This window comes from Geospiza fortis, unplaced genomic scaffold (assembly GCF_000277835.1).
Source record: "Geospiza fortis unplaced genomic scaffold, GeoFor_1.0 scaffold471, whole genome shotgun sequence".
Classification (NCBI taxonomy): Eukaryota; Metazoa; Chordata; class Aves; order Passeriformes; family Thraupidae; genus Geospiza; species Geospiza fortis.
Genome location: NW_005054443.1, coordinates 344055 through 358300, shown reverse-complemented (window position 1 = coordinate 358300; position 14246 = coordinate 344055). Strand labels below are relative to the sequence as shown.

The window sequence follows — 14246 nt, the reverse complement described above, 5'->3', positions numbered from 1 at the left end:
CCAGACTGAATCCAAATGTCCACGCTGTAAGCAGACTGCCAAATCCAACTGCACTGATTAGCCCAGTGTATTTCATAGTGCTTTAGGTGTCTGTATCTCAGGAAAGGAACATTTAAATGCAGCACTAAGAAACAAATCTGTTTGCAATAGTGTCAAAAAAAGCCAAAAACTGAAGGATCTTATTCTCCCTCTTGGTCCATAATTGCAGTGAGGGAGTGGATTTTTGCTCTTACTTGTATGAGAGAACTTTGGGAAGGAAGATTTAAGTTGCCAATCCATGACAGTAGCTTTTCTTTGTCATCCTATGCACATAAAACCCCCCAACATTTTAATGTAGATGAATAACCTTTTAATATTGAAATTAACAGGTATTAGAAGAATTAGTCCTTCCTATCAGGTGTAATAATGCAGCCTCACTTTCTGCCTGCCTTTCTGTCTCTTTGAGAAAGAAAAGTTGGCATCACACAAGGTTGGGCACCAAAGTTTCTCAGCAACTGCCATAATTAGATGGGATTAGTAAGTTTTGCAAGTGTGGCAATATCACTTCATACCCCAGTGAGAAGCTGCAGAGCATCCAAGATCTTTATTGCTGAATCCCCTTACTCCAGAGGCATCCTTTGAGAGGAGGTCCAGATTTAGAAGGGCTTGAACATAGTGTGTCATATATGAGAGAGATTATCCTCAAAAAATTCAAACCCCGAAGCAACTTGTGCTGCATTAGAATTTCGTCCATAGCACTTTAAAAATACTGAAAAGTCATGACACAGAAACTAAAAAAAAAACCCAAAAAAACCAAAAAAACACAAACAAACAAAAAAACAAAACAGTGCGGAAATACTGGAGAAGAATTTAGGAGAAAATTAATCTATGCTTGCAGAGTGAAAAATAATTCACTGTGTACATTGGTCTTTCACTGGCCTTTTTCTTACCCCCTGGATTCCAGGATGTCAGGTTTCTTTAGGAAGAAGAGACTTAATACAGTCTGAAAGTACCTCAATGCCTGAACATGTCAGCATAGTTTGGGGGAATCTTCTGTAATAGTTCTTGGCATGTTTTGTTCTCCAGAAAAATGAGAGGAAAACCTTTTGTATGATTTTAACCTAGACACATCCCCCTGATCTTAATGTAGATGGGAATCTTTACAAAAAAAAATAACCTCAGTAATATTTTTTAAAATTTATAGATAAGCAAAACTCTACAGTAGTCTTGATCTACTGACTGACTTTATGAAGGAAAATAATGACTAGTCCATTGGGATTGGCATAAATTGCTCACAGGCTGAGTATGGTTCTAAGGTTTAAATGGATGAGGGGTGTCCTTGTTGTGGATTTTTTTCTCGAGCAGCTTTTCTGTTTTCTTGAAAGAGATTAGTTCCATTCTGGTGTATTTTGTTGGCTGGTTTTTGTTGGAGCACAGGGCTAACCCTCACATGAGAAATGTAATGAGCCACTGGGTAAGCCAGTGCGTTTTTCCCCATCACTGGAATTGCTTTTTTTACCAACATATATGCACATACACCTTTCCTGGCCAATTTCTTTTGACAAAACACACAGAAATCATCTCTGCCCACCAGCAGCAGTGCAGTTTTGCACAGAGGCCCAAGCCGGAGGCATCTTCAGTGTTGTTTATTTCTCCTTGCACAAGGCTGGTCCAATTGCCAGCTGGCTGCAGATGTGGTAGAAGGCTAGCTGGCCTCGAGCCTTGCTGTGAGCCCAGGGGGTCTCTCCCTCTTCATCACAGCTGCTGTGAGTGTTATAAGCCCAGCAAACAGCTGATCCACTTGCATACACTGTGCCTTCATCTCCCACCAGTTTTCAACGACCTTGACATCCGGGTACAGAGCTGGTGTCCAGGTGCTGGAAGGAGGAATTCCTCTTGTTTGGGAGCTAGATGGGGGAAGAGATGGCTGGTGCTAGGCTGCTCCTGAGGAAGAACATTCAAGGCCCAGGAGATGCAATATATTTTGAAAGGAACTCTTGCCTCTTTATCTTTTAAGCCCCACTTTTTTCCAGTTTCCCCATCCAGGAATGTCCAGGAGGCCATTGCTTTGTCTTTCTTGCAGGGAGTGGAGGGCTGTGGGGTCTTGCCATACTTCGTTGTAATTTGCTGGGCATTGGTGGCAGCTAACAGTGTAGGGATCACAGCCAGCTCCAAATTGTCCTTTGCCCCATTGTCAGAAGGCAGAGGAGAAACTTAAAGCTTGTTTTTATGAAATCACTCAGGGACAGTACCCCGTGATTAGAAGTACAGTGTTGTTTCAGGTTATATGATGCAACGTTGTTCTGGTCTCAAAGCAGCTTAAAGCCTTTGGATGGATTTGCTCCATTCTCATGAAGGTTTATTATATACAATGAAAGGAAACGGACTTGCAGGATTAATTTACAATATATTTCCACTAATGCTTGTTGCTTATTACACCGAAATAATTCAGAGCCAGAGCAGGTGGAGGTTTTTTTGCCTTGTAGTGAGATAACAGAAAGATGTTTTTATTTAACTTACGCTTTAGCTGAGGTATTACTGCACTCCTGTTGAGGTTTTGTTTGGAGTCTATCAGGGATATAACTGATGAGAAGGGTAATGACTGCAGCACAGTGCTGTTGCTAGGAAGGGTGAAATGCTGTAGAGCTGCTCTGGCTTTCATCTTGAGCTGTGGAGAGGACTGGGGGCTGTGCTGCATCACGGGAAATTCAAATGGCCTGGCCCTCAGATAAACCTGAGCAAAAGCAGCCAGGGTCGTTTACTTCTTGCCCCTCTTCCAAATAGCACCTACTTCTCTCCAGCTTGAGAGACCTACTGGGCATCAGCAGAGAGCAAAATTCATCCTCTCATTCTGTCCATTTAGCCAGCTGGCTGCACATTAAAGTTGTTTGGCCACTCACTTCTGTCATGTTTTCTTAACCTTTTGCTTGAGTGCTTGAGGAGCCTTTCACTCTCCCAGGGATGAATCCCCTTATGAATTCATGCTGTTCAGTGGGGGTCAATGCTCTCATTCAGGGACTGTTTTCCCACTGACAGCAAAATTAGTGCAAACTTGCTGGTATTTTTCTATTCATATGACACCATGGAAACACCGTATTATTTAACAGGTGCAGGACTTCAAAGTATTATCAAGAAGGTGTAGGAGTATCTGTTCATCAACAAAATTTTGTGATTACTCAGTGCTTCCAAAATGCCAAAAAACAAGTACAGGAAGTGGGATTTTGTACCTGTGGAAAAAGCAGAAGCCTTAAAATATTTTCATGAATGCCCCTCCTTCATGGGTATTCTGTGCATTTTGGAGGGAGAAGGGAGGGCTGGAAGGAATATGGGAAATCTTTTCAGTAAAGACTGTCCTGCATCAGGGGCTTTCTTGTCCAAGCCCCCAAAGAAGGCTCACTTAAATGCTTGGGTGCAGCATGTACAGTGAATTGGAAGGCATGATTGGTTTATTTTATTTCAAAAAGTGTCTTTTTTTTCTCTTTATAGGCTACAGAGAAAGAACAGGAGTTTGCTGCTGCGAGTGCAAAACAGTTGGAATATCAGCAGCTAGAGGACGACAAGCTCTCTCAAAAATCTTCATCTAGCAAACTTTCCAAGTCTCCTCTAAAGATCGTCAAGAAACCGAAAAATATGCAATGCAAAGTGACGCTCCTGGATGGATCAGAATATGCCTGTGAAGTAGAGGTAAATGGCTTTTTGTCATCTTTTTTTTTTTTTATCCTGTCAGGAGATAAATGGTGAAAATTGTATTTCTAATTTAAGAAAAAGGATGAATGGCATGATATTTCACCAGTGCCAAGCACAGAGATACTTTCATTGTTTTGTCTGGAGGTTGTTGAAGATGGTGCACAGATTTGAGCTAGGTGAGGGATTCTGAGCACTCCCTGAAACAGCCAGAGACTGTGGATTAATTTTCTGTTGGCACAAGCCACAGCAGAATGCAGAAAACAAAGTATGGGCAACAAAGCCCATAAACAAATAAAGATTTTGATCTCACTGGACTTTTCTTTTCCTTGGTAGTTTACTGAGTTGAGTCTTCCATTGAGTCATTGTACATACAGAAATTCTGACTATTGCGAGATTACTGCGGGCATGAGAGACACCCTGGGCAAGTGGGGAAAATGTCAAGTGCAAATTGCAGTGAGAATGGAGAGTTTTGTGCGCTTTTCCGTGATGTCTGTGAATCATAACTGTGTTTGAATGTTACTGGCAAAAAGATGCTGTGATTTTTCTGTAAGGAAGCCTTCCCTGCTGGGACTCTGAGAGGAACCTACTTTTGGGAGGGATGATCTTTGCTGTCACTTAAAAGCCAGTCTGTACCTGTGGGCAGACGCATGCTAAGAGGATCCCTTCAACTCCAGAAGACCCCAGAAAAGCAAAAAGTGAGCACATTTAGCATCTCAGAGTAAGCATGAGAAAATTCGGAATCTCAGGGTGGACCCTTTCTCCATTCAGTCATTGTCATCAAGGTGATTTTTGAGCACTGGACCAGCCTGTCCTGTTTTAGGTCAGAAGGTCATGCACACAAGACAAGGCTGAGCCTGACCAAGCAGTGGCTGCAGGGGAAGGATGAGTCTTGGAGGGCCTGGCTAAGCCAGCCATCCTTTCGCTAACTGCAGAATTCCATGGAGAAGAAAAGCCACCTGGGGAGAACAGGAGAGTATGAAGGCAGGGATGAAATAGTCTGCAGGCTTGAAAGGGAAATCCACAGGAGCATGGAGAAAGGATGGAGAAAAGGAGTACCTGACTGGGGGCCAAATCTTTGGCATCTTTACAATCACATTGCACACAGCCCTCTTGTCCTTCAGCTGCTCTGATTTTAGGTGCTTTGGAGAGTGGCAGGTGAGGAAAAACTTTATTGGTTTTTAGTTAACCCTGGCATTACAGTTTGGGTCAAATGTTGTCATGCTAGGAGTGAGCTGCAAACAGAAGCTGGTATTTTACTACTCTTACAGCAAATTAGCTATCCATGTGGCTGAGTATCTTTTAATTTCACTGGCCAAGTCGCATGTTGTTTCCTTCAGCTTAGGACTGGCTATCTGGACACATCCTTTGTGACTATTAAATGGTCATTTCTTGACCTGCAGTCTCAGTTTTGTCACTGAGGGATAGTGTGGGAGCCATTATGCTGGAGGAATGACTCATACTGGCTTTGATGGAAAGAGTCAACTCATTTCAGCTTTTGCCACTTGCTTGTAAAATGTGAGTCACTTTTCAGAACACAATCAAGCAAATCTTACCAAATAAGATTTCTATGGAAATCTTGTCTAGCAGGCTGAGCTTTATCAGAATCTAAGATGGAGCAGAAAGGGAGATTTGTTATGTTAGATTTCCAGTTATGCAAAAAACTGCTGTGAATAATACTTTTTATAGGAAGTTTCACTCTTTCACTACTTGAGTTCTCTTGAAGCATAAAAATGCTGGCATATGGAAGCCATCCTGTTTTATTGCTTGTCAGATTTCTCCCTCTGCTTTGCAAGTTCTGAATAGCTCTTGAATAATGTCCAATATAAGTTCTGTGTGATTTTTTTCTACTTACATTGCTGAAATGTTTTCAAGTTGTATTGACTGTCATCAGTAATCATTTTATCTGCTTCTAAGATGATCAGGCTTCCCAGGCAGAATGTAATACTGATGAGAAGAGAGCTCCTAAAAGGATGACTTTTCAAATGATGAAGCTGTAAGGCTATGATGATGAGTAGACCATGGGGTACATTGAAGCAAAGTTAGTTAGGGGGAACAAACATTTCAGGGAATGAGTGCAGCTGGGGTGGTGATACACCTTACATGCCTTAAACAGTGTGATTCAGACTTTGCATCTGTATTGATGATACAGCTGCAGGTACTTCTGTGGCACAGCCCACTCCAGGCCATGGGAATTCTTGGTAGATCCAAAGGAGGTCCACTTCCTACATGCATAAAGTTTAACTACAGCAAAAGGGTGCTGAGTCCAGCCAAGACAAATGATGTGACTTTCACTGTGCTTTTTCTCCAGAGGAGTAAAAAAGTATTCACAAAGGGAGTTAGTAGGGCAGGGAATCTGAGGGTTTGTCTCAGGAGACATCTCATGAAGTTGTGTGGAAGGCTGAAGTTCTACAGAAGTTTTGGGTAATAAAGTTCTGTGTCAGTTACACAGAAACTCAGTGCTGCAGAATGGGAAACAATCCATCATATTTTAGCAAAATGCCATCTTATTTTAAGGATCACCTTTAAGTGAACTCACTGTATCAATTTAAATGGGGGTAAAATGTATATATGCACAAGCATACTTACATACATACTGATATATATATATGTGTGTGTGTGTGTGTGTGTTATTCTCTGTCAGCAGCACACAAAGTCATGAAGTTTTACAGAATCACAGATTATTATGAGCTGGAAGGGACCGAAAAGGATCATTAAGTCCAGCTCCTAAGTCAATGGCCAATACAGGGATTGAACCCACCCCCTTGGTGTTATTATCACCATGCTGTAAGCAAGTGAGCTAATCTCAGTTCTTTCTTTTATATATATATATATATATATATAAAATACATGGTATACTAAGGCACCCAGCAAATTATGGAGGTCAGTAAATTCCCCAAGAACAATTCTTTAAAAGAAAAGGAAGAGGGACAGACAACATGGCAATCAGATATTTAATACTTCATTCCTTGTGTTCAACCCACATAACTGCATCTTTCAGAGTGGACAGTGACCCAAGGTAGGGATGTGTCAATTTTTAAATGAGTCAGAAATGTCATCCTGTGTTGTCAGTTCCTTTCTTTCTGCTCCTTGTGTATCATGCTTCTACCTATTGATGGCTACAAAGCAATGTGATCTGGAGGGACCAGAAACTTAGAAACCTAATTTTGAGCTAGAATAATAGCTCTGTCAATGAATCTTGATTTGGATGCAGGCCAGGTATTTATCTCTCCAGAATTGCATTCCCTAGTCTGGGAGTTGGGCATCATTATAGAATCCATCAGTTACTCTATAAAGTGCTTTGCAAATGACAAATGCTTTTTATATATGTTAAATATTAATGTAATTTAAAGGAGCTTATTGCTCTCCAGTAGAGCGCAACCTGCAGCTTATCAATTATGTGTTCATCCCACTAATGACCTGGCAGCCAGCGTGGCACGTACTCACAGATTGAGACACTTCTGAGGCAAGTTTGGTTAATCCATTATGCCCTTGCTGTCCTTTGTTTCAGAATCCCCTCTTTCTTATTCCATATTTAATGCTGAGCATTTTCACTGTCTACTGCTATATCTTTCAATCTCTCTCACATTCAGGGCTTTGCATTTGTGACACTGGGAGTTTTTTCATGTTGTATGAGATGTATGAGGGAAAGTGTAGTGGAGCTTACTTCAAAGCTGAGGTTAACGGGGTCATCTGATGTAGTCGCCATTCAGTAAAAGAATCTTCAGCAAATATCAGGTAAAGGCTTTCCCTTGAGGCCCTGCAATGTTACTGCCTGTGTGCTTTATCTGTCCTGACCCAGAAAGTCTTTCATGCAGTAACATATTACAAGCCAAAACCAGGTTAAGGAGGTAACCCAACCTGTTCATTCATCCTCCTCCAAAACCATACACCACCAGTGTTACCATCTGTACCCCCAGTGCTGCTCTTGTCCAGAAGCCTGCAGATGGTAGTGGCAGCCGTATTTCAGAGCAGGGTTTCCTTTCCAAGGTGGGATGGCCACCTGATGGTGCTTCCCCTCCCCAGGGAAGGCTGTTGGCTTTTGGAAAAGAGGTGTTTGTACATTGACGTTGTCCCCAGTCTGCCAAGACAAACAGCCTCAGGGCAACTGTGTGTTTCTCCCATCTCATGATGAACCTGGGGATTTCTGAGGGGCGTTGGATCACAGGACTTGATGCAGTCCATTCAGAGAGACAAAGCATGGTGGTTTGCACCAGATGTTCACCCCTGCTGGCAGTGGTTCTCCTTGGGTTGTTTATTGTGCTCTCCCAACCAGCATCATGCTCAGAAATGTTGATTGTCAAAGTGTCCAAGGCCAGAGCTGTGGCCAAAACTGCACTTGACATTGTCTCTTTTAAGCCAGCTAGACTTATGCTTTGCATTCATTGGTTTGAAGAGCTAAGGAGAAAGCAAGATCCAAGACTGCAAATTAATTTCAGATAACCCAAAAAAGGCAATGAACACACTAGTTCAAGTTTTTCCTAAGATTCAAGAAAACAAGCAAAAATGACTTATTTCTGGGTTTCTTCAGCTTTAAGTAGGAGCTTTCAAATGCTGTAGTACAATATGTTTCTTCCAGGATTTATTTCCCTTTTTGTCCATATCTGCCCCATCTCAATTTTCTGTTATCTAGACCACTGCATTTTAATTAAAAGATGCAAGTGGAACAAGCTGTCATGCTCTCCATTACACATAGCCTAATTTAAAGTGTCTTCCTAAAACAAGTCGGAATTTGTCTTTGTTGCTGCTCTAAATATATACATGCTGTCACTCACAATGTGAGGGCAGAAAGCTGTAACATAATCTGTCTAAATAAATGGTAAAATAATTAGATTTCACTTTGAAAGGCTCAGCTGTCTGAGGCCATTGGTAATTTATACTCTTTCGTCATTCCTGTACCACTCAGACTTTCTTATCATGCAGGCCACCAGTGAATGAAAACAAATGTTTCCATGGCAGCCTGTCTGTGGCATCTCTGCAGCCCTACATCAAACAGCAAATTGACGTATGATCCAGATAAGCTGCACAGCACATGGAGAAACAACAGCTCACAAAGTATTTCTGTTTACCCCACTTCTGTGTGAGTGGGGGTCAGCTGAGGTGGGAAGGGACTGGTAAAAATACACTGTATATGGGTATTTTTAACTCCAGTTTTCTCAGTCATGCAACTTGGGCAGTGGTTTGGTGTCCCATGCTGTAGCCACTGTTACACCTTTGTAATGAACTTCTGGTGACTTCCTCCCTGGTGGAGACCCCACTTTCTTAATGGGTTTCACCACATCCTCAGGCGACATCAGAGTAGCATGCTTGAGTTTGAATAGCAAGAAGTTTTCTTGTCATACATTTGAAACCGGGATTTGTGACATGGACCGAAGCAGACTAGAGTGAACTGGTCCCTTTCTGCCCTACACAAGTATGGGCTGATAATCCTTTTTGAAGACAAAATGGACATGAAATAAATGGATTCTCTAATAGTTGAAGTATTGCTTTTCACTTTGTTTTCTCATTTTCCTGTTAAAAAGTGTGAATGCATGATGCTTCCTTAAAAAATAACTCATTGAAGATTGTCTTAGGACAGGCTTGAAGGGTTGAGAAAAAGCAGAATTATTTCTGCACTGCCACCTCTGCCAGCGATGAAAGAGAGCAGTGGCTGCCTGTGCTGCTTTTCCATACCTGCAAGACTCCCTCTGGAAGAAAAACCCTCCTGTGTTTCTGTATGATAGAGGGGGACTGCATGGCCCCGTTGTCCCCCTCCACACTCAGTCCCAGCTAACACTTCCCTGGGAGTTCCTGTGTGTGGAGTTTAATAACATCAAATTTCTCCTCGGTTTTGAGGAAGGTTTTAAGGTCAGGAGGGAAAACATGTAATAAGATGCACTCTGCGTTCTGAAGGATACTGTTTCAGTTACCCCCTGCACATTTTAATTGTTTAATGAATTCCACACAGTCTCTTGCAAATGGCTTTACATGCAAAACTGATTATTGAATGCAAGAGGAGTTTTTTTAATAAGTCTTTTCCTTTTGACCTACTCATTGCTTACACTTCACTTAATTTAATATGAAGACCTTTGTTTTGGGTTTTGTTTCTTCCCCAGGATATGTTTCAGTAAAAGTGGCTGGGTTTGAGAGGCATCATTGCTGTTACACAGGATGTTTTCTGTCCCCAGACCCTCTAATTAGGGCTGACTTGGATTAGCCAGGGGATTCACTTAAGATCTATGTTACCTGACACATGTCAGTAGGAGTCTGAGTATTGCCTGAATATGTTTCAGCTGAATAAAGTTAATAAACAGTTCTTCTGACTTGCTTTTTCCAAGTACTGTAGGCCTCTTTTTATAAGTTAAAATAGTTGTCCATTCAAGAGGCATAATGATCTGGAAATCAGCACCAATGTCATAATGATCTCATAATAATCAACTGTGAGTCTGAGAAGAGAAAGGGTTTTTTTCCTTCAGTTTGGTAATTAAAAATAAAAATGTTTGGGCTCCCTTTTAGCAATTATGATTATTATTCTTATTTCACTGAAGCTAAAGAAATCTAAATCAAAACAAGTCAGGTTGAGCTAAGCCTTTTGGAAATGCCCCAAGGCTGAGGAAGTGGGGCTGGAACATTTCTGGCTTGCCAGGGGAGGCTCAGGTCCCCTCACAGCTTCTTGTGGCATCTGGGCTGTGTGGTATTCAGGGGGAAGGTCTCTTGTAACCTTGGTAGGGAGACAACTAAACGACTAGACAGGTATTTTCTCCAGTTCCTATGCAAGTATTTTAGAGACTGAATGAAGAATGAGGAATTAAAAATAAATCACCCCTTTAGATGTACCAAGTGGACAGCAGGTGGGGCCTTAAATAACACATTTTGGCACCCATGAGGACATGGTCACAATCAAATAGCAGAAGCTTAAAAGAAAAAAAAAAGTACACATTTTCTCCCAATCTATATTTTCTACATCTAATCCTCCTAACTAGTGTCCTTTTTTAATAGTTTCTGAAAATTATTTGTGCAGTGAAATGTTGAGTTTATCAGGCAAAAATAGTCATTTTGATACCGTGGAGGTGCCAGCCATTTTTCATAACATTCAAAACTATTGTGAGCAGTCCACCTACATTGACAAATACTTTCAGCTGCTCTGAAACTGCATATATTTTGAGATTAAATGGTTAACTGAAAACTTTCTATTGAAATAGTGCCTCTGGTTCCCTCCTCTTGGGGAACCAGCTGGACACAAGCCAGGCAACAGGAGCTTGTTCTCCATCTGGCAAAGTTTTTTAAAAACTAGGTTTGATCATGCACACTCAAACTGAGGTACTACAAGGTTCCTTGCTGGTTAATCTGTTTGCAAGAGCCCAGGAGAGGATGATCTTCCACCTGCCTTTCACTCCAGACTGAGAGATGTCTGTTGGCTCCAGGGGTCCTGTCCTTGTCACCATCCTTGCTGATGGCCTCACCAGGGTAAGACTGCATCAGTCCCTTCATGTTTGTCTTCTCCAGGCTTATTGCCTGGGGTGGTCTTGGCCCCAAAGAGCCTCCAGCTTCTTACTGGAGTGCCTTGTGCAGCCAGCACCCAACCTCTGCATGTATTTTTTAATACATGCATGCTGGAATAATGCATGCAATAATGACTGCTGGAATATAAATCAAAAAGAGTAGATGACAGGCTTTGTCTTTTCCCTTTTCCAAATGGACACTCAAAGCCTTCTGCTGTTTCTGTACAGTGTGTACATTCCTGTACCTCATGCCCAACCAACACAGTAGTTGCTGATTTTCATGTCGCTGCCCAGTCACGCTCCTGCCAAGCCTCCCTGCCTTTTGTCATGTTTCCCGCTCTGTTTCTGTGTCCATGAAGTGCCTGCTGCTTGTTCCAGTCCCAACCGAGCTGTCTAAATTCATCAACTCTGTTTCTAGTTGCTCCAATTTATAGGTGCTGTCCCCACGTTTACACTTAGAGTTGCCATTTCCAGACCCAAACTAAGTAAATCTTCACTTTATTATCATCCTCTAAATATATTACCATGTCAAAGAAAATATTAATGCCTCATATGGGTGATTATTTTTTTTCCAGCTGAGCCCCATGCAGCACTGGGCTGCTCGTATGTTTTCTCATCCTTGTCTGTTGATACAGTGAACAGAATATCATAGACAGGACGGGGTGGTGAAGTATCTGCTTGCAAAGCAAAGTGTTGATAGGCAGCAAGGTCTGTCTCTCATGGTTTATCTCACTCTGGCAGAAATGGTTTTGATCTGAAGTGGATAAAGCTTTGATGTAGCTTGAGAACAGGATATGTTAGTTTTCATGAAAACCCCAGCATTGATGGTGCAATACTATCTAAGGTACCCCAAATCTAAAAGCCTGATCATCCTGCTCCCTCTTCTGCCTCAAGAGCATCTTTCTCTGCAGTGTATTTATTTTTTTCACTCCAGGCTGGCAATGTAGGTCAGAGAGAGCTCTGTGGCTTTTGAATTCATATGGCAAGATTACTCTGTAAATCGGACTATGTTGACAGTAGAGCTTTTTCAGCTGAAAATAAACAAACTGTTTATGGGGGTTTTTTTTGTCAATATATGCCAAGGACTATTTATATCTCAGGTAGTGATTGGGTCCCCTTGCTATGTTGGTACTAGATTTGTGCACAGTTAGTTAGCACGTGAGATGAGGAGAGATGAGTGTTTGCTGAGTTTATCCAAGTATAGGTAGAATAAGAAAAATATTTATAGCTGCCACTGGAAAGCTTCAGCTGCTGCATGAATCCCGAGAGACCTGCCTGAGTTACTGCAGAGTGTCTTGCAGGAGGCTGTAGAGCAATCAGGAGGCATTAAGCCAATGGATCAGCTGCATGTCTAGCTAAAATCCGAGCCCAAACAATCTGTGCTCTCAAGAAAGCTGAGTGAGGGGGTTACTTTCTCTGCTGAAAGGCCTTCATAAATGGAACACTGTTTATTATTTTATGTCATGATTTAGTAAATGTGTAAAGCTAATGAATGTGCTGAGAACAGAACTTCTAATTGAGAAATTGTGTCCACTATTTTTATATTCATTTATCGGAGAGTACTCGTAAGCTGGTAGCAGACCTCAGTTTATACAGTATGCATTCTGTTGATGCACTTGGGATGCATTTGATAATCATCACATTTGACAGGTATTTCTGTAGCCATTGTGCACGTGCAGACAAGGCTCTCACACTTCCACATCCAAGAACATGCTCCAGAGTGTTTATTTTTTATCGGGTGCCCCTAGCATGGTTGCATTGTCATGAAAGGAGTGCTCATTGTTTTCCCAAGGATGCAAACTGTGTGGAGCACCCCTCAGTACACTTAGAGCTTGTGTGGTGCCAGTGCTGGTGTGATCTCTGCTGCTGAGGTAGAAGGCAAAAACCCTAATTTGGTTTGATGCCAGAATCGGGACTAGGTCACCAATCTTCTTACTGGGATTTAGCAGTCCTCTGGGTTTTTTTAGATTAGTGCTGGCTGTTTAGGATTGCCAGCTCAAATGGCATTAAAGAAGGTTGCCCCTGATAAAAACTATGTCATATTATACAATGTCATTGACATTTGCTGCAGGTAACTGTAGCATAGGCAGTGTTATGTGTTTATCTGTTGATCTAAATGCATGGTTAGCGGTCAACAGAAAAGGTTATTTTCAGGAATGGTAATACATTTCAATATGGTGTATTACAATAAATATCAACAAGATGCTGAATTATAGTACTACCATCATGGGTGAAAAAAAGACAGTGATCAATCATCACTTTATGTTAAAATACCTTCTCATCTACTCTGTTTCCTTATGTGGCATTTCTTATATGTGCAAGGCAGTATAAGATAGTGTTCTAAATTAAAAGGCAGAGACAGATATGCAAAATATTATTGCAGGTTTTATTTCAAACTATTACTCTATATCAGTCACCCACTGGGATGTTTTATGAAGGTTCACACATAAAGAAGTTAATGAAGAAATAAAACTGTTGGAGAGCTTTTATTGATATGCAGCTTTCAGGAAAAGCATTTCTGTACATGAAGTAGCTTCATAACGGGGGAAAAAGTCTTTTTAATATAGCTTTTATTCAGAAAAATCTTTTTGAAATTGCCTAATTCTTAGTTCCCCCCACTTTTGGCTAAATATTTTATTAGTAGATATTATCTGGAGTTTTGACTTGGGACATTTCCAAATACAGTTTACCGTTGAAGTATGGAAAGCTTTTGAGAACCAAAAAATGAATGTATTTTGCTTTGAGCATTTTCTTTTCTTGGAGTGTGTCTTTTTTCCCTTTGCATCCTAAAAGGCTGGCAAAAATGTCTTGTTCAATATCTCCTACACTTGCTAGCCAAGTGCTTACAAACTGGATGAGAGGGTTCTGTCCATCTAGGGATACATTTATGAACATTTATGATTAATGACTGTGTGTTATATTTTGAACATTTAATGTCTCCTCCTCATCCAGGGGAGGGCGTCAAAGATTCTCAGAGGGCTGGAGCGCCTCTCCTGTAGAGACAGGACTGAGAGGGTTGGGGTTGTTTGGCCTGGAAAGGAATCCAGGGAAACCTTATTGTGGCCTTCCAGGAGTTAAAGGGGGCTTACAGAAAAGAGGGAA

The 14246-nt window shown here is 41.4% G+C and overlaps 1 protein-coding gene across 15 annotated transcripts in view; it reads left to right on the top strand.

The window, feature by feature from the left end:
- The window catches only part of EPB41L3 (erythrocyte membrane protein band 4.1 like 3), a 94544-nt gene that overhangs the window by 31646 nt on the left and 48652 nt on the right, over positions 1-14246 (top strand). For all 15 annotated transcript variants that reach the window (XM_031062260.1, XM_031062252.1, XM_031062265.1 and 12 more), the window contains exon 3: positions 3466-3663. In XM_031062260.1, coding sequence (XP_030918120.1) covers positions 3466-3663 — 198 coding nt within the window. The remainder of the gene's footprint in view (positions 1-3465; positions 3664-14246) is intronic.